Raw genomic sequence first — 18,657 nt, 5'->3', positions numbered from 1 at the left:
TCTGATTTTTACTAGAGCATCAGCTGTCTTAGACCTGTCCTTTTCTCAGTGGGGCAGTTTCCAGGTTAGTCTGTAGAAGATGATTAAAAACAAGGTAGACTAGTGTTCTGCCCCTAGGAGACAAGCTGAATGGTCCTTCAGTCCCTTTACACCAATAGACTACTTACACCAGGAGTGGAAAGACTTCAGGCTGGTCAGATCTACTTTGGGTTTTACTCAAACCTCAGGATCCACTAACCAGTATGGATGTGAGAATCAACAATTTCCAAGCTTGCCTAAATTCTCCCAAAATCACTTTGCAGCTTTGTTTCAGCTTGCTCTAATTTTCTATCTGTTTTTTTAGCTCATTCAAATGGGAAGAGTGCACATTTTGAATAGGAGAAGTGTGAATCTCTGTACAGCTTTTTCAAAAGGGCACACTTTCCCACCGTTGACTGAAGCATGAAAATGTGTATTATTATTTTTTTAAATGCACATCTCAAAGTATGCATTTTTTTAAAAATAACATTTTTCAAACATGATTGCAAATTAGGGAACTTGCAAACTTTTCTCAAAAACAGCGCACAGATCCCTACTAAATTTGCACAGATCCCTACTAACTAAAGCCAGGTGCAAAACACATATACTTGCCAAAACACAAGTTACCTTAAATGTTTCTTTTTCTATTCTAGAATAAGTGCAGGACACCCATCCAGACTGGGACCATAGTATGGCGGGTAGAGGGCTTTAACCCTCCGCTCCCCATGGTTAAAGCCCCCTATCCCCAAGTTAGGATCCTGATCCAGATCAGGGCTCTGCACTTGCTGTAGTGGGAAAAAAGGGAAGGAAAGACATTACCGCTAGCTACAGCTTTAAAGTAATGTGAGCTTTGGGTCAGAGGATGAAAGAACAGGGCGCCTTTGAGCACAGTCAGAGCATAAACATTTGTTTTCAGTAACAGAACTGAACTGAGTGCATAGTCCTTTCATGCAAGAGTCCACTTCTGTTTAACCCAAGTTTTCCTCATTTCAGCTAAGTTAGGACAGGAGTCATTTTGTTGCTGCTATTGTTAAATCACTGAGAATCAGGACCCCTTGCTGATCTTCTGCAAATCACCCAGAGATCTACCAGTAGATTCTGATCTACCTTCTGCCCACTCCTAACTTGCACTTCTGTAGCACTGGTGTAACTTAGCCAGTATTCTATATTCAGCCAATACAAAAGTTGAAGGGGGAAAAGCCTCTAATAAAAGGCACAGAACAGCAGCCACACTCCCAGCATCCATGGCAACTCCACCTGTGCCCACCTCTCACAGGCTGGCACAGCAGCAACACCCCCATGTCAGGCAGCTACAGGAGGACCGAATCCACTCATGGCAATAGAGGATGCTCCCACGAGAACAGTGAAGAGGTGAGGTTGCTCCCTCGTGCTGGCTGCCAGCATGTGTCAGAATCCGAGCTGGCCATGATGTCAAACTCTTCATCCTGCGTTAAAGATGACTGCCAGGATCTAGGTGGGACTGCAGCGCCAGCCTTCTGCCTGTTCGGCAAACAGCTGAGTCAGCAGCAAATGCCAGTGGTGCAGGCAGCTTCCGCTATCCTTTCAATGGGCTCCTCAGCACCTAGCTGCCCTCCAATGCTCCCCACAGCGATGGGGGAGAGTAGCTGAAGGGAGAGAGGTTCTCAAGGGGTGACAGTCTGCTTGAATTCTATCCTTGAAATTGGGCAGGGCTCCATCCCTACCTAGAATGTGGGAGCGGGGGAGAAGGCTGGGGGAGATAATCCAAAAAGGGAAAAAAGGAGGACAAGGGCAGCTGTCACAGAGCTGAATTAAGTTCTTGTTTCTCTGCCACTGGGCAAAGCAGGTTGGGAAGGCAGGGATGCCCCTTCCCTAGGGGGTGTAATGTCAAGAACCCTGACTCACTTTCCTGTTCCAAGGGGAGTTTTTTTTATTGCAAATAATCTAGAATCCCCTCAGAGCACCTGAAGAGAAACAAACCCATTCAATCAAAGGCTTTCTCATATGAGCAGAGCTAATGATAAAGCCACTTCGATACTAAGAACATTCCATCCTGTTAGATTGAAGCAGCACATATGCCCTGTTCCCAACTCACAGGACCAATTCATACAACCCAAATGACATATTTAAAATGTATGTTGTGTAGGTTCACACTGCATCTCACACAGGCAGAAGTAGTAATGTGATTACTACAGCATATGCCCAGTTTGTAATCCAGTTTGCTACTCAGCCAGGTTCAAGGTATTATTATTGACATATAAAGCCCTATACACCTTAGGACCAGGTTACCTGAAAGATTGTCTCCCCCTATAAAGATCCTTTAGACCAGTACGATATTCAGGGGAAGGCTTGTTGTCTGTGACTCATCCTGCAGAGTTCCATCTGGCAATGGGCCTTCTCTGTGGTGGCACCCTCCCACTGGAATGACCTCCCCTCTGCAATACATCAGGCACCAACAGTCATGTGCTTTCAACAATTATTAAAAATCTACTTGTTTATCCTGGTTTTTCCCAACCATTAACTTGTCTAAATGTTGTTGTGCTTTTCTAATGTAGTACTGTTTTATCATTTTTGCAAACCACTTTGGGATTTTTAAAATGGGAAGCAATATATAAATATTTCTAAAAATATTTAATAAAAATAATAAATAATCCAATTCAAAAGAATTGTGGATGTACTCCCATGGCTGGAGAAAGGTGTGTTGTGGGTAACATTACATTAGAAACATAGGCTACTTTCCCATAAGTTCAAACTCCATCCTTTCAAACATTAACCTCTGACAATTTACAGGGGGAAATCCCATACGCACAACTTCACAGGCTGAAGTTTCACATTATAGGTATTTTCCTGGCATGTGTCCAGTGCCTTCACATTTTTAAACTTCCCATCTCCCCATACTAGTCCTGAGATGTCCCATCTACCTATACCTTTCCATCTTTCAACACTCTGCCACATATGAAACTCAAACATAATGAGGAAAAAGACATTCCAAGGCTACATACTTTGGGACTTATGAAAATAGGCAAATTATTACATTTCAGAGTCCAGATGTCAACCAAAGGATCCCCCCAGATTAAGACAATTCAATCAGACATTTTACATTAGAACATTTATTTCTCAGAGAGAAAATATAGTTTCAGACAGTCAGATTATAGTAGGTAAAATTAGCAATTTTTTTTCTTTACAAGCATAGAATTTTATTACCTCTTATACCATCTGATATAAACAGTTCTAGAAAGCAAATAAACTCACTTTCTACAATAAATAGAGCCATCTGTGCTTTACAGCAGACTGACATGTCACGTTTAGGTCCCATCGCAACAGCAGGATATTAGCCAATTCAAATCCTTAAAATGTAATTTTTAAAAAATGAAAGAAAAAGTAAAATGCAAGATCTTAAAATGGTTATACATAGGTCACAAGTCCACAGCTGAGCTACAACCTGGGAAAAGTGTATGTTGCTTTAAATTAATTACACTGTGTGCATACAAAAGACCCAGCAATGCAACTGAGGACTTAAGAATGGTAACAATTGGCCTGAATAATTTAGAATACTATTTTACAACTATGTACACAAGTTCCTTCCATAGCCACACTCTTCAGGCATTATTGACTATTTAAAAAAAGTTTCCTCTTCATCTTCTTAATATGTTACAGATATTTTCCATAAAGTGTGGTTTTATGTCCCAATATATAAGAGGTGGTACTTCTTTTAAAAAAAGTAGACCACATAGAAATGGCAGTGATTTTCCCCCATTAACATTTTGTTCCACAATCTCTTTAGTATGAAAAAATAAAATAATAAAAAATATTGAGTTTTAAAGAAAAAAACGATGATCTCTTCAAATTACAATCTTGCTCTGCACCTTTGGTTTGTAACACTTAAAAAGAAACAACAAAATCTAGATAAATCAAACATCAAATCTGAAATGCTTTGTTAACTTGCAAACTTCAGCTCTCCCTGTTTTCCCAGCACATGCAAGTTAAAAAATAGGATTCTCTGAGGAGTTGTGCTCTATTTTTTAACAAATCCCAATAACGGAAGCTCACCAAGCACAAAAGCAAATGGTGAAATATTTATGGGAAAGCAAAGGATGAAAGTGCAATGTGTTCTGGTGAGCAAGAAGATAAGATACCATTTTGATTCAACCCAAAACAAAACGGGGCCATTTTCCAGGATAAGGAGGGACTGTGGTTTGACATGGATGCCCTGATCAAAAGCTGCACACTTCAGTGTACATATGGCACTCTATGCAAGCAGATATGAAACTGGTGAAAGCACTCCACATGCAGTGCGCAGCACAATGGCCCAACTCCAACTAGAGGCAGAGTGCATATGGAAATGGGTTTCTACACATAGCATGCCTGCTCTTCATAGGCAAAAGGCTGCTTCCGTATCCAGCACTCACGCAGATTCATGGGCGTTATCCCAAGTAGTGAAGTGAATGAGACACCACCTACTCAGATAGGACTTGGTATGCACTGCCCCTGAACTGGGGTGACAGGGCCAAATGTTTTCAAAACCACAAAAGGTTGTATTTTCTTAATGCCCTAATAAACCTCAGTATCTAATATTGTACCAGCAGGTTGGCTGCTTTCTAAAAGAACTTTTAAAATACTGTTTTGTTCCTGTTTCAACAATATATTAACCTGACGCTGAAATGTAAAAACTACTTCATAAATGTAATCACACAAATCATTTTACAAGTAATTTCTTCTTCATATTTAAAGCTCTGTGCATGTAAGTGTGCATGAGGGAAAAGGGGAACATTCACAAAATATCACCTCTATCTTTTTTTGTCAGTAAGATCTAACATAAAAACACATATAAACCTAGGTATGAAATTTCTAGACTAGGCTATAAATGTTATAAATGCAGTGGGGGCAAACGAGTGCTTTTAAAAATAACATGAAAAGGGATGATGAATATCATTGTAAATTTGGCACACAAGAGTCATCAAGAGGATACTGGGTTATTTATAGTAGTGGCAGGCTCCAGAGAATTCTTCAGGACTAGCTGAAGATTGAAAACACAAGAGACTTGTGAGGCTTCCAGTCCAATCAGCAAATTAGCTCTGCTTCTCACGTCTAAGATTCTGCCAAGGCCACGGCACTGCAGTGAGCTGCTCCTGACATCCTCTTACCAGTTGGAGCATTTCATTACTTCCTCTCCTGCTGGCTCTTCAGTGAGACATATTCAGAAAGAACCCAGACAGACGTTTTGGCACATATCAGATACTTTACAGAAGCTTTTCCGACTGCTAGGAATAGTGCTTCTCTGCTATGAACACAAACGCAGCAGTCACACCTTCCTCCAGGGAAGTCCCCCCACTGTTTAGTGTACACCAAGGCCCACTGTGCCTATAGATGCAGACATTAGCTCCAGGAAAAGCAGGAAGGGCAGAGCAGGCTTTTTCAGTCCCTACAGATAATTTGGTGTGACAAAAGGATGGTCTCCCCGAACCCGACTCATATGGATCATGGCTCGGTCATACGCAATCTGGACAGACTTGCGGATACTGGTTTTCCGTCCCTCCATCATCTTCAATTTATCCACTGTGTCATCTACTCCAAGGGGAAGAACTTTTTCCCGTGGAAGCCACTGCCTGCAATTCAAGAGCACAGAGACAGACAAAGGTTATTTATGGAGAGTGTAAAGAAACGCAAGGAAATGTATTTCCAGTAACCTTGGGTGTTAGTTTTCTCCCAAACTGCACAAATCAGCCCAGAAATTTATAGAAATTTTCAATGCTATTCATTTTAACTGGCAAGAAAACTCTCCAAAAAACATCAGTATGTCTGATGAATAGTATTGCAACATGCACACTCTCCAGCAGAGGGAAGTTGTGTAATGGCTCTGCTTGGTGCTGAAACAAACAGAAGGCCTTTTCATCATTCACTGGAGGAAGGAAGAACTATAGGTCTGTCATGTAGTTACATCATCTGATATTTTCCCCAAAACTTCTGGGTGCTTAAATATTTAGCTGGAAATGCATCAGAGTAACATCCTGGGACTCCATAGTCCAAAAAAAAGCTATTTCCCTTTGTCTGTTTATATTTGCTTACCACGTCCTCTTGTTGTCAAAAAAAAGGACAAGGAAAAGCTTTTCTCCAGCCTCTGCTTGTTTCTGCTCCCCTAACTTCAAAACCTCCAAAGGGGGGACGGGGATTGGGACTCCGTTATGAAGGAGGCCCTCTCGTGGCATTTCGGGATCAATTATCTGAAAACACAAAACAGATAGGTAAATACTCTGGAGACACATCACAAACCTCAGAAGTGCAGTCCAAAGATACAGTCCTGTTCTGTACTGCCTAAGGACACTGGAGACAGGGTGAGAAGGTGAGCAGGCGTCTAATGCATGATAGTGGGATGGGAATTCTTGATTTAAAATGCAATTAAGCAAACATGTTTCACAACTGCCTGAGCATTTAGTCTGGATGGAGTATGGAGCCAAGAGAATTGTGAAAAGGAATGCATTAGTAGAAGTAATGCAATATGACTAATTATTTAATATGTGCAGTAGGGCAGAGCCCAGCAGTGATAAGAAGACTGGAAGCCTTTGTAGCTAAATGCTTCAGAAAGCTTTGAACAACTACAAAGAGACTGCAGCTTGTATGTACTCTGCATTTCCATTTGTCCAAAGTAGTAATTTAAAGTAACATATTAGGTAGATGAAAAACCTTTCACAGCAAGACAGAGATATTCACTAGATGGCTTCTGCTCCCCACACCACACCCCACCCTTCTGCTAAAGTTATCTGCATGCACCTGTCCAGAGACAATCTGGTATAGCTTTCTCTGTTGTTCAATACTGAAAGATTCCCGCTAATAGGTACAAATGAGGAAGACCTGTGTGTTATTTTTGTCAACTTAGAATTTTTCAAAATACTTGTTATTCAAAGGACACTTCTCCCATCCCTGCTGACCCACCATTCAGTTCACTCCATTTGCTGTCTCTTGCACCAGTTGTATTCATCTGCAAGCCTTTCGATTTAAGGACCCTATCACAGCCAATTTCCTCTTGTTGGATCATAATTAGACCCAAACATTTAAAAATTTTGACATGGAAAGGGGGGGGCGGGAATTTCCCTACCCCCTTTTTTCTTAGTTGGAGTTTTTACTTGTGTTTTCTGCTGCATAAATATGTGGACACAAAATGGCCTCCACTTGTGTTAGTGGCTATACAGGCTCCTTAACTATTGCTATAGCATTTATTCAGTATGTCAGTTGCAAAGCACAAGCAGGCTGCTTGCAATATATTAATATTCTTTATGCTTATCATACCTTGTGGGTTTTGTGTCTCATGTTTCATTCAAATCTTATATTCAGCTACTTTGAAACCTAATGTTTGATTCTAATTAGATTTTGTTATTAGCTTTTAACAATAATGGTATTAGGCTGCAACCCTATACACATTTACCTGGGAGTAAGTACCACTGAACATAATTGGGCTTACTTCTGAGTAGACGTACATAGGATTGAACTGTACAGATATTTTTAAGTATTTAACAAAAATATTTATTTGAAGTGTCAACTACTTTTGCCTAAGAGAAAAGCAGTTAGTGCTCTTAGTAGTGAGATGCTATATCTCTAGTGGTATTACATTTTTATCATTGTTTATCCTTCCATGTTTTTGAAATGTGTATACCATTAGACAGATGGTCTAGACAGATGGTGATGGATAACTGTTGATTACTATATACTCTGGGCTGTTTATTTGTTTATTTATTTCCCACCAAAGCACTGAAGATGGCTAACATGAATAACCCGAAACATCCACTAAAAGCATAAAGTGGGTAAGTGGGAAGGAGGATCCCAGAAGAGTGATTGAGGTAGGCAGGTGAAGATTTGCCTATCTCCAGTTTATCTGTTCCTCCCTTCTCCCACGGGGCTTTCTACCATCAACTGACCTGTCGGAAGGATCCTTATGAGTTATTTTTATATTGTATTTACTGGGGGGTTTAATGTATTTTTGTTTTACTTGTAAGCTGTCTTGGTAGGATTTTATCTTTTTATTTTTATTTTTAATCTCCCCCATCCTCTACTTGTGCCTTTGATTCGTTTTACTTAAATACAGGACTTCACGATCTCTGTTGAATTTAATCTTGCTGGCTTTGGCCTTGCATTCCAGGCTCTCATTTTGGAACTTGATTCTGTTCACTATTGTACCATCTGCAAATTTGATAACTGTCCCCTATGCTCCTTCATCCAAGTCATTTATAAAGATGTTGAACAGCAAAGAGACTACGACAGAGCTCTCTGGCTTTCTGCTCAAAACCTCCCTCCAGTTTGATGCAGAGCCCTTAATGAGCACTTTGGTACAGGTTTATATATGTTACTCTTTTACAGTGCTCCAAGGAAGGTTGAAATTTGTTGGGGAATTTATTTATAAAAACAAGGCACTACTTTTAAAACACCAGTCTGAAGTTCAGTCTCTCTCTCCTTGTTGCTTCCCTTTTCTTCTGTCTGGCTTCAATCATGTTTAAGCATAAATGTGGTTTAACCTTGTGTTGTCAACAACACTGTGTTCAGATCTTTTCTGCAGTACATGGCTCTGCATTGCACAGTATACTTGATTCCTGCCACTTTGCACTAAGGGAGAACTAGGGGAGAAAAAGCTTGCAGAACTTGAGAAGTCATCATGTTTAAAATGGAACAGATTTTTTTTTCCGCTCCCACAGCTCTCCTTACAGTGCAACTGTAGTGATGGCAGCAATAGGGAAGTCTCTTGTGGAGAAAATGTTCCTGCTTCATGCACCCCGTTCTAGCTTATCTTGGTAGCATCTGCTGTATAAAATGCACAGGAGTGCCCAGTTAGCAAAGGCAGTTATTGCTATTCTGCACATGTGAAGAGTCTCACTCTGAAAAGTGCTGAATGATAATAGCTGATATAAGTTAACTATCACAGTACAACAAAATGCTACATACACTGAGATAATAAGAGTCACAGGTTGAACGATACATCTAATGGGCCTATTTAATGATTTATCCACACTTTGGTCAGAGAATACTTTAAAATATGTCTGATGGCTACCTGCATAGGCTTCCTAATGGCCAGGTCTGCTGCTTTTATAATAAAAGAGGAAAACGTAGACCACACTATTTAGCTCACACAAGGGGTGCTTCCAAGGAATGCTTTTATCAAGTAATCACTCAACCTCATTAACGGAATTTTACAGAAGGTTCAGATGTCGTCTTCATCTTGTAACTTACTGTGTTTTCCCACTGCTGCTTCTGTCTTTTATCGTTCCACACAAAAATCCACTAAGGGGGAAATGATGGAATAGCTGTACAAGGTCTTTTCATTGTTAGTGCTAGCAGCTGTCTGTCTGGAAGCATGCACACTTAATCTTTGCATTCACATCCTTTGTTCTCAGTGGAGCAAATCCAGCCCTGATAATTCAGAATTATCTTTCTGCTCAACACCTCCCTCCTGCTCAAAACTTCCTCAAAACTTGCAATCTTTTAAGTAACAAGTTCATTAATTGTTTATGTTTTCTGTCCTGTCTTTCATTTTGCAGTAACCAGATAAACACATTGTCATTACAGATATGAAGGGCGCTTCCAGATGGAGGGCTCCTAGCCCAGTCAGAAGGCATTATACAGCTATTCCGTCTTTTTCTCGTGGACGGATTTTCTGTGGTAAGAAAACAGATGGAAGAAGCTGTGAGAAAACATGGGAGGGTGTAATTGGAAGACAACGACATCTGGAACCCCAATGACATTTCATGAATGAGGCAGGGCAACGACACAATAAAAGCCCTGTCTGGAAGCACCCTAAGTAAGACTCTCAATGGAAATGTCAGTGTGGAGCACAATTTTTCCAGAGGATATCTTCTTTCTCTAATAAACTGTATTGTGTGCTTAGCACTGGATACAGGGCATCAAGATGCCCTCCATGAAAAGGAAGCCACTTGTGAACCAGGTATACATACCAATGCTGGGTAAGAAGGGTAGCCGCGACACTTTGCCCATACAAGTTCCAGAGGTTCTAGTTCAGCGTGCTCCTCAAAGGGCATCAGTAGGTTTCTACCTAAGAAGTCACAATAAGAACTGGCTTGGAATTATATTCTCCCATGTCAAGAGCAAGTACTTTTCTCCATGAAAGTAACTGTAGATCTCTGGGTGAAGGTTAGCGTTATGACTATGAAACTGAGAAAACGTATCCTGTATCTGAGATATCACTTCTGATTTGACTTGTAGCTTAAATAATAAGGTAGGCCAAAGACGCTAAGTAAAAATGGCTGTAGTAAACGAAAACCTAGTGCTCTGTTCTGCCACTCCCACTTGTCGGAACGGGGGTTGCTGCTGGGTGTTTCTGTGTGGAGTCTCAAGCAGAAGCACCTGTTAGGGTTCTGGGCAGAGACGTGTGAGCAATGTGCTCAAGTTCCCCTGAAGTCACGCTGTTTTGTGCAAAGTGCCCTTTTCCCAAAGTTCCCCCTTTTGAGCTCTAAGTGTGCACAACGTGGGGCCAGGGAGATATAGCCCCATGCCACGCAGCCTATCAACGAGATATGGTCTCCTCGTGTGGGGTTTATATAGTTTGTGGTGATGTGCTGTGACTGGGTGTTGAATTCACCATATTTTAAGTTCTGCCATGGTGTTCTGGGCACTGGTGATTGGACTCTGGTGGCTAGAAAGGACAAAGAAGCCACCATTACAGTCACCGTGGCCAGGGCTGGCTCTCTCATGAGGCAGGCTGATGCCCCCACATCAGGAGGTCCTGCTGCTGCTGCACTCCCTCCCTTTGCCACCGCCATGTCTCTACCCTCCTCCCTGCCTCCCCACCCCATTGCAGCTGCCTGTTCTGCAGATCCTCTCAGGGCAAGCAGAAAGGCCTGTGGTACAGGGGATTGCCAGGGACAGCCCCTCCCACAATGCTCAGCTCTAAGGAAAGACCCCTCAGAACCAGGTATCTGGGCATGTCTCCCTCTCTGAAAAGCTGCACCAGCCACTTTTCCGGACAATGTGGCTTTTCAGAGAGCTCATCAGCCTGCCCTGCAGAGCGGGCAGTGGCAATGGCGATGCAGGAGGGAGGGAGGGCAGTAGAGAGGAGGGAGATTGACACAGCGAGCTGGGGGAAGTGGGGCAGGCGTGGGGGAGGGGACGGAGGAGTGGGGTGGCGGCAATGGCAGCCAGCAGTGGTGGATCATGTGCTGTCCCGCCTCAGGCAGCAGAACAGTTTGCACCAGAACTGTCCATGGCACATAAAAGGTAAAGGTAAATGTGTCCCCAGCCAGTTGTGTCCGACTCTAGGGGGTGGTGCACATCTCCATTTCTAAGCTGAAGAGCCAGCGCTGTCCGAAGACGCTTCCGTGGTCATGTGGCCGGCATGACTGAACACTGAGGTGCACGGAACGCTGTTACCTTTCCCGCCAAAGCAGTACCTATTTATCTACTTGCAATTTCTTGCTTTCGAACTGCTAGGTTGGCAGAAGCTGGTACTGAAGACGGGAGCTCACTCCGTCATGTGGCACTCGGGTCTCAAACTGCTGTCCTGCTGACCTTCCGGTCTGCAGTTCAGCGCCTTAACCACTAAGCCACTGCGGCCCCTGTCCGTGGCACATAAGCATATGCAAATATGCAAGGCACTGAAGCTCTGTGCCATGAGCCCTGCTCAGCCCCACTTCGGCGTCTGAAGCTTCTCTGGATATTGACGACAGATTTTCAAGCTTTTCTTTACAGCTATAACATTTGCCCCCTTCATGGATCACTGCCTTGTTGTGGCGAAGGGGCTTGCGTAACTCAGTGAAGCCATAAGCTATGCTGTGCAGGGCCACCCAAGACAGACAGGTCATGGCAGAGAGTTCTGACAAAATGTGGTCCACTGGAGAAGGAAATGGCAACCCACTCCACTATTCTTGCCAAGAAAACCCCATGGAACGTATCAGAAGGCTAAAAGAGATGACGCCGGAAGATGAGCCCCTCAGGTCGGAAGGTGTCCAATATGCTACTGGGGAAGAGCAGAGGGTATTTCCAAGTAGCGCCAGAAAGAGTGAAGCGGCTGGGCCAAACCCGAAAGGACACTCAGCTGTGGATGTGTCTGGCGGTGAAAAGAAAATCCGATGCTGTAAAGAACAATATTGTTTAGGAACCTGGAATGTCAGATCAATGAATCAAGGTAAGCTGGAGGTGGTCAAACATGAGATGGCAAGATTGAACATCGACATCTTGGGAATCAGAGAACTAAAATGGACAGGCATGGGCGAATTTAATTCAGGTGACCATCATATCCACTATTGTGGCCAAGAATCCCTTAGAAGAAATGGAGTAGCACTCATAGTCAACAAAAGGGTAGGAAAAGCAGTACTGGGGTACAATCGTAAAAATGATAGAACGATCTCAGTACGAATCCAAGGCAAACCATTCAACATCACAGTAATTCAAGTCTATGCCCCAACCACTGAGGCCGAAGAAGCTGAGGTTGATCGGTTCTATGAAGACCTACAACACCTTCTAGAACTAACACCAAAAAAAGATGTCCTCTTTATCATAGGTGATTGGAATGCTAAAGTAGGAAGTCAAGAAATCACCGGGATAACAGGCAGGCATGGCCTTGGTGTACAAAATGAAGCAGGACAAAAGCTAATAGAGTTTTGCCAAGAGAACATGCTGATCATAGCAAACACTCTTTTCCAATAGCACAAGAGGCGACTCTACACATGGACGTCACCAGATGGTCAATATCGAAATCAGATTGATTATGTCCTTTGCAGCCAAAGATGGAGAAGCTCCATACAGTCAGTAAAAACAAGACCTGGAGCTGACTGTGGCTCAGATCATGAGCTGCTTCTTGCAAAATTTCGGCTTCAATTGAAGAACGTAGGGAAAACCACTAAACCGTTCAGGTATGACCTCAATCATATCCCTGATGAATATACAGTGGAGGTGAGGAATAGATTTCAGGGATTAGACCTGATAGACAGAGTGCCTGAGGAACTATGGACGGAGGTCCGTAACATTGTTCAGGAGGCAGCAACTCAATCCGTCCCAAAGAAAAAGAAATGCAAGAAAGCCAAGTGGCTGTCTGATGAGGCTTTACAAGTAGCTCACGAAAGAAGGGAAGCGAAAAGCAAGGGAGAAAGGGGAAGATATAGCCAACTGAATGCAGAGTTCCAGAGAATAGCAAGGAGAGACAAGAAGGCCTTCTTAAATGAACAATGCAAAGAAATCGAGGAAAACAACAGAATGGGAAAGACTAGAGATCTCTTCAAGAAAATTGGAGATCTCAAGGGAACGTTTTGTGCAAAGACGGGCATGATAAAGGACAAAGAAGGCAGGGACCTAACAGAAGCAGATGAGATTAAGAAGAGGTGGCAAGAATACACAGAAGAACTATACAGGAAAGATCTGAATGTCCCTGATAGCCATGATAGTGTGCTCACTGAACTTGAGCCGGACATCCTAGAGAGTGAAGTCAAGTGGGCCTTAGGAAGCATTAGTAACAACAAAGCTAGCGGAGATGACAGTATTCCAGCCGAGCTATTTAAAATCCTAAAAGATGATGCTGTTAAAGTGCTGCATTCAATGTGCCAACAAATCTGGAACACTCAACAGTGGCCACAAGACTGGAAAAGGTCAGTTTACATTCCAATTCCAAAGAAGGGCAACGCCAAAGAGTGTTCAAACTACCGCACAATTGCGCTCATTTCACATGCCAGCAAGGTGATGCTCAAAATCCTACAAGCTAGGCTTCAGCAGTATGCGAACCGAGAACTACCGGAAGTACAAGCTGGGTTTCGAAGAGGCAGAGGAACTAGAGATCAAATCGCCAACATTCGCTGCATCATGGAGAAAGCAAGAGAATTCCAGAAAAACGTCTATTTCTGCTTCATTGACTACGCTAAAGCCTTTGATTGTGTGGATCACAACAAACTGTGGCAAATTCTTAAAGTGATGGGAGTACCAGACCACCTTACCTGTCTCCTGAGAAACCTGTACGAGGGTCAAGAAGCAACAGTAAGAACCAGACATGGAACAACCGAGTGGTTCAAAATTGGGAAAGGAGTACGACAAGGCTGCATATTGTCACCCTGCTTATTTAACTTATATGCAGAGTACATCATGAGAAATGCCGGGTTGGATGAATCAGAGGTCGGAATTAAGATTGCCGGGAGAATTATCAACAACCTCCGATATGCAGACGATACCACCCTAATGGCAGAAAGCGAAGAGGATCTCAAGAGCCTCTTGTTGAGGGTGAAAGAGGAGAGTGGAAAAGCTGGTTTGAAACTCAACATTAAAAAAACTAAGATCATGTCATCTGGTCCCATCACTTCCTGGCATATAGAAGGGGAAGAAATGGAAGCAGTGACAGATTTTACTTTCTTGGGCTCCAAGATCACCGCAGACGGTGACTGTAGCCATGAAATTAAAAGACGCTTGCTCCTTGGGAGGAAAGCTATGGCCAACCTAGACAGCATAGTAAGAAGCAGAGACATCACCTTGCCGACAAAGGTCCGTCTAATCAAAGCTATGGTTTTCCCAGTAGTAATGTATGGCTGTGAGAGCTGGACTATAAGGAAGGCTGAGCGCCGAAGAATTGATGCTTTCGAACTGTGGTGCTGGAGAAGACTCTTACGAGTCCCCTGGACTGCAAGGAGGTCAAATCAGTCCATCCTAAAGGAAATCAACCCTGACTGCTCATTGGAAGGACAGATAATGAAGCTGAAGCTCCAATATTTTGGCCACCTAATGCGAAGAGAAAACTCCCTGGAAAAGACCCTGATGCTGGGAAAGACTGAAGGCAAAAGGAGAAGGGGACGGCAGAGGATGAGATGGCTAGATAGCATCACGGATGCAATGAATATGAACTTGAGCACGCTCCGGGAGAGAACGCAGGACAGGAAGGCCTGGCATGCTATGGTCCATGGGGTCACGAAGAGTCGGACACGACTGAACAACAACAACAATAACATTTGCATTCTTTAAAAAGATGAAATCCTCACTATACAATTTGCCAAAACTATGTTACTGACAGCTGCATGATGGAACAGATCCTGCCATTTGCTAGGCTATAAATTTGCTAGGCTACAGGCCATAGCTTGACATCAACACACTTACAGTATAGGCTTACAGGATGATCTTATGCATGTTTACTCAGAAGTACGCGTCACTGCTCAGTTGTGCTTACTTGCATGGAAATATGCAAAGGATTGCAGTCCTACAGCACAACCCTATACACATCTACTCAGAAGTAAGCCCCCTTGAGTTCAAAGAGGACTTGCTCCCAAGACATGTGTATGGGATTGTAGTTTTAGCCTTCTTCGGCACAACCAAGAGGAAAAACAGCACCCATAACCTAGTAGTACATATCGTAGCTGCGCACTGTGCTTAAGAACACACGCACTGTCTTCTCACCTGAGCCCCTGTATTCCAAGTCTCCATTTACACCATCCAAGAAAGGGACCCGAGCAAGAGCAGGCTTTCCTCGGCTACGTTTGTGTGGAGTCAGACCACTGTGAAAAAGAAATATGAAGATTAAGTTACATGATAAGACAATGCTTCACTTCAATGCTTAGCTTGAGTTCACTTCAAGTTGTGCCATGGAGTGAAGGAAGTGAAGGAAGATGTGGAGCCAAAACATAGGGGAGTGCTTTTTGGGTGGTTAATTCCTTTGGGTGAGTAATTCCTTTGGGTGAGTAATTCCTTTGGGCCTGATTAGTGACTTCAGCAGCCTCCTTTTGGCAAACAACCAGACCTTTGCAAGATGTGGGTGGCCAGACTGGCGATTAAAACCATACAAATGAAAATGGGCAAGTCTTACAAAATAATTGCTGTATGTCATGGGTAGTCTTAAAAATTATGAGGCTGATCAGATGCTTTTAGGACTTGAATCAGATGCAAAGGAGGAGTGGAGAATCCAGTTAACTCAGGCAGGCTGTGCACTGTTGGTGAGGTTGGAGGCAGGGGGGCTATTCACACGTCATGGTGACATTTACTTAATTAGCCCAAGATTTGCAGGGACGTGTGCCATGCATGAGCCACTTCCATTTTCTGTACACAACCTCCAATTGGTGCAATCAGAGGTTGTCTGCAAGACATGCAAACTCAGACTGAAGGTTGTTTAGGAGCTAAACAACCCAGAAGTTAACCAAGGAACAAATGATGGGTTAACCACTGGGTTGTGTAGCCCCTGAACATCCCAACAGTCTGGACTCACATGTCATGCTCACAACCTTTGATTGGGCTGAAACCAAAAGGGGCTCACAGGCAGTGAGTGTCCCTGCAAATTGTGGGTTAAATAACCCACAATTTGCTGCCATGACATACGAACTGGTTCATTGTGTGATGGGGCAGCAGTGAGCCAATGTAGAAACAAGGTTGGCTCTCCATGGCCAAATGTTCAACTGTAAAGCTAGAGGGGAAAAGAAATTGGCAGTGATGCTCATTTGGGCTAGGCAAGCTAATGGTAGGGCTGTGTTTTAATTTAGGACTAGTTTTCTTTTAAAAAAAAAAAGTGGAATGGCACCTGCACTTGATCCTATAGCACAGCCTTTCCCAACCTGGCACCCCTCCAGATGTTTTGGACTACAACTCCCAACATTCCTGACCATTGGCCCTACTGGCTGGGACTGATGGTAGTTGAAGATCACAACATCTGGAGGGCATCAGGTTGGGGAAGGCCGCTATAGCCATCGACGGGTCTGTTTTGGGGACAGCAGGTGGGTTTATCTGAAGTATTTAAAAACAAAATACAAAATGATGGAAGACATAGAAAACAAAGGTGCCACAGGATGAGAATATGATCAGGCGCCACCATCGTCATTAAAATCAATTTACTGCATACTGCCCAGAATACATGGCTGGAATAAATAATCCCAAAACTTGTAAACCCTGAAACCATATATATAGCCATGGGTACATCTACTGGAATGCTGATGATGTCAAAAGAAGAAGAAGCCCAACTTCATTCATAGCCACTGAGACTGATGCAAGCAAAATGTTAAAGTATGAAGAGAAAAAACTAGAAATTAGGAAAGAAATAATGGCTATTCTGGGCGAGACCTTCCAAAAGGGGGCTCACCTGCAGATGTCAAATGGGCGACCACTACCAAGGCCAGAACTGCACTCCGAGTCAGACCCGCTCTCCGTATGCTTCCTGTAGCCATTGGTCACTGCTGCTGAGAAGAATGTATGTAAGAATGAGTCTAGCTGTACACACTGTTCTTTTAAAAAAATCTTTAGACACCTTACAAGGAAAACAGAAACAAGACCACATTTCTACGATGCAGCTAACCATGCTACTTTGTTCATGTTCAGTTTTGTTGAAAGAATGGATTTAAGATTTAAGAGAATGCATTAAATTATTTTCCCCAATGTCTGTGCACAACTGCAGCCAAGTGTCATCTTGCAACTGCTATGTTCAAAGAACTAGTTCAACAGTAGCTGTCTTCCTTCTGTGCTATTGTGTTCATACAGCAGTTCTTAACAGTTGCTGCCCATTAACAAGATGTTCCTTATTCACTTCCCTTTTCCCCAGCCCCTGGTATCTCTTCAAGCCCATTGATACTGGTGAAATATTTATTTTGGCAAAGACTGCCTTCTTTAAAAAGCCAAAAACTCACCCCCGCCCCCTCAAAATAAAGTTTTGCTTAGTGATGTATTCCTGCACTGAGTTCAGCTTCAGAAAACATTTAGCAAGGTGCATTTTCCTTCTGGATAACTGCCAAACTTCCATCCCACATTCTGAAAACCATTTTTCATACTGGAGACCAGGTTCTGCACAAGAATGTACTGAATCCAGCTGTTTTGGCAGCTACAGAAGAGTTTAGGGGTATTGCGGGACTTCCAATGCCACAATAACATTATGTGATGTTGGCACAGGAAGCCCATGTGCATGCATAGCACAGCTTATTATGGTTCTTAAGCTGTTCAGTTCTGTTCCAGGACCATTCAGATTCCAGTGAGTTCCCCAGCAAACCTAAGATGAGATTGCATTGAACTTGTAAAGCATTTTACAGCTCTAAGCAGTTAACGCATTTGCTGAATGGAGTAATATTGAGAGAGGGAAGTCAAATACATGCAAAAAACCCTCCTTGTTAAATTATGCACAGCAGCCTGGGAATAAATGTGTGCAGTTTTGACTCCTAGGACTGATGTAACATTTAGCATTTATGACAGTGTTCCTCTGAGTGTACACGTACTGAAAATTTATGGAGAAACATGATCAAAGTAACTTTTCTAGGGACATGAGCAGAACCCTAGATTCCTCTTTGATTTTGCTCATAGTATTTCCCTAGAAAAGTTACAAGGATAACATATTTATTTATTTTTAATATTCATATTCTACTTTCCCCCTTCTTTCTAAACAACTTACAGCATTTGCATTAAACTGATAACCCATTATGTGTTTTGAAGATGAGTTAAAAAAAATAATCACAGAAGCACCCCAGTTACTTCTGAATTGAAACCTCAAATGGCAGACTATAATGGAACTCAATCAAAACATAAACTCATTGGGCCAATTCCCAAGGTGGGTGGTGGCGTGTGCAGGTGGCCATTTTGAATATTAAATGCCTGGCTGCAGCTTGTCATATTGTGCGAAACTGGGGGCCATGGGTTATGAGAGGGTTAAACAGGTTAAATGGTCTGTTGTTGTTTTATGTGAGGCTTGTTTAACCCTCTCATAACCCGCAGTTCCTGGATTCACATGATACA

At 42.9% G+C, this 18,657-nt stretch overlaps 1 protein-coding gene across 8 annotated transcripts in view; it reads right to left on the bottom strand.

The window, feature by feature from the left end:
- Window positions 1-3,091: 3,091 nt before the first annotated feature.
- Window positions 3,092-18,657, bottom strand: part of BRPF3 (bromodomain and PHD finger containing 3) — a 55,860-nt gene continuing 40,294 nt past the window's right edge. For 4 of the 8 annotated variants that reach the window (XM_084852929.1, XM_084852932.1, XM_084852931.1 and 1 more), the window contains 5 exons: window positions 17,024-17,117; window positions 15,358-15,455; window positions 9,933-10,030; window positions 6,064-6,218; window positions 3,092-5,603 (listed from right to left, as the gene is read on the bottom strand). In XM_084852929.1, coding sequence (XP_084709055.1) covers window positions 5,420-5,603; window positions 6,064-6,218; window positions 9,933-10,030; window positions 15,358-15,455; window positions 17,024-17,117 — 629 coding nt within the window. In that variant the 3' untranslated portion in view covers window positions 3,092-5,419. Of the gene's footprint in view, window positions 5,604-6,063; window positions 6,219-8,697; window positions 8,785-9,932; window positions 10,031-15,357; window positions 15,456-17,023; window positions 17,121-18,657 lie in introns of those variants that run through there. The other 4 variants (XM_084852927.1, XM_084852930.1, XM_084852928.1 and 1 more) reach the window with 2 other exon arrangements.

The sequence above is a fragment of the Heloderma suspectum genome, chromosome 4 (assembly GCF_057233095.1).
Source record: "Heloderma suspectum isolate Gila_16-S chromosome 4, 16-S_ref, whole genome shotgun sequence".
NCBI classification, from domain to species: Eukaryota; Metazoa; Chordata; class Lepidosauria; order Squamata; family Helodermatidae; genus Heloderma; species Heloderma suspectum.
This window is presented reverse-complemented; position numbering and strand designations above follow the sequence as displayed.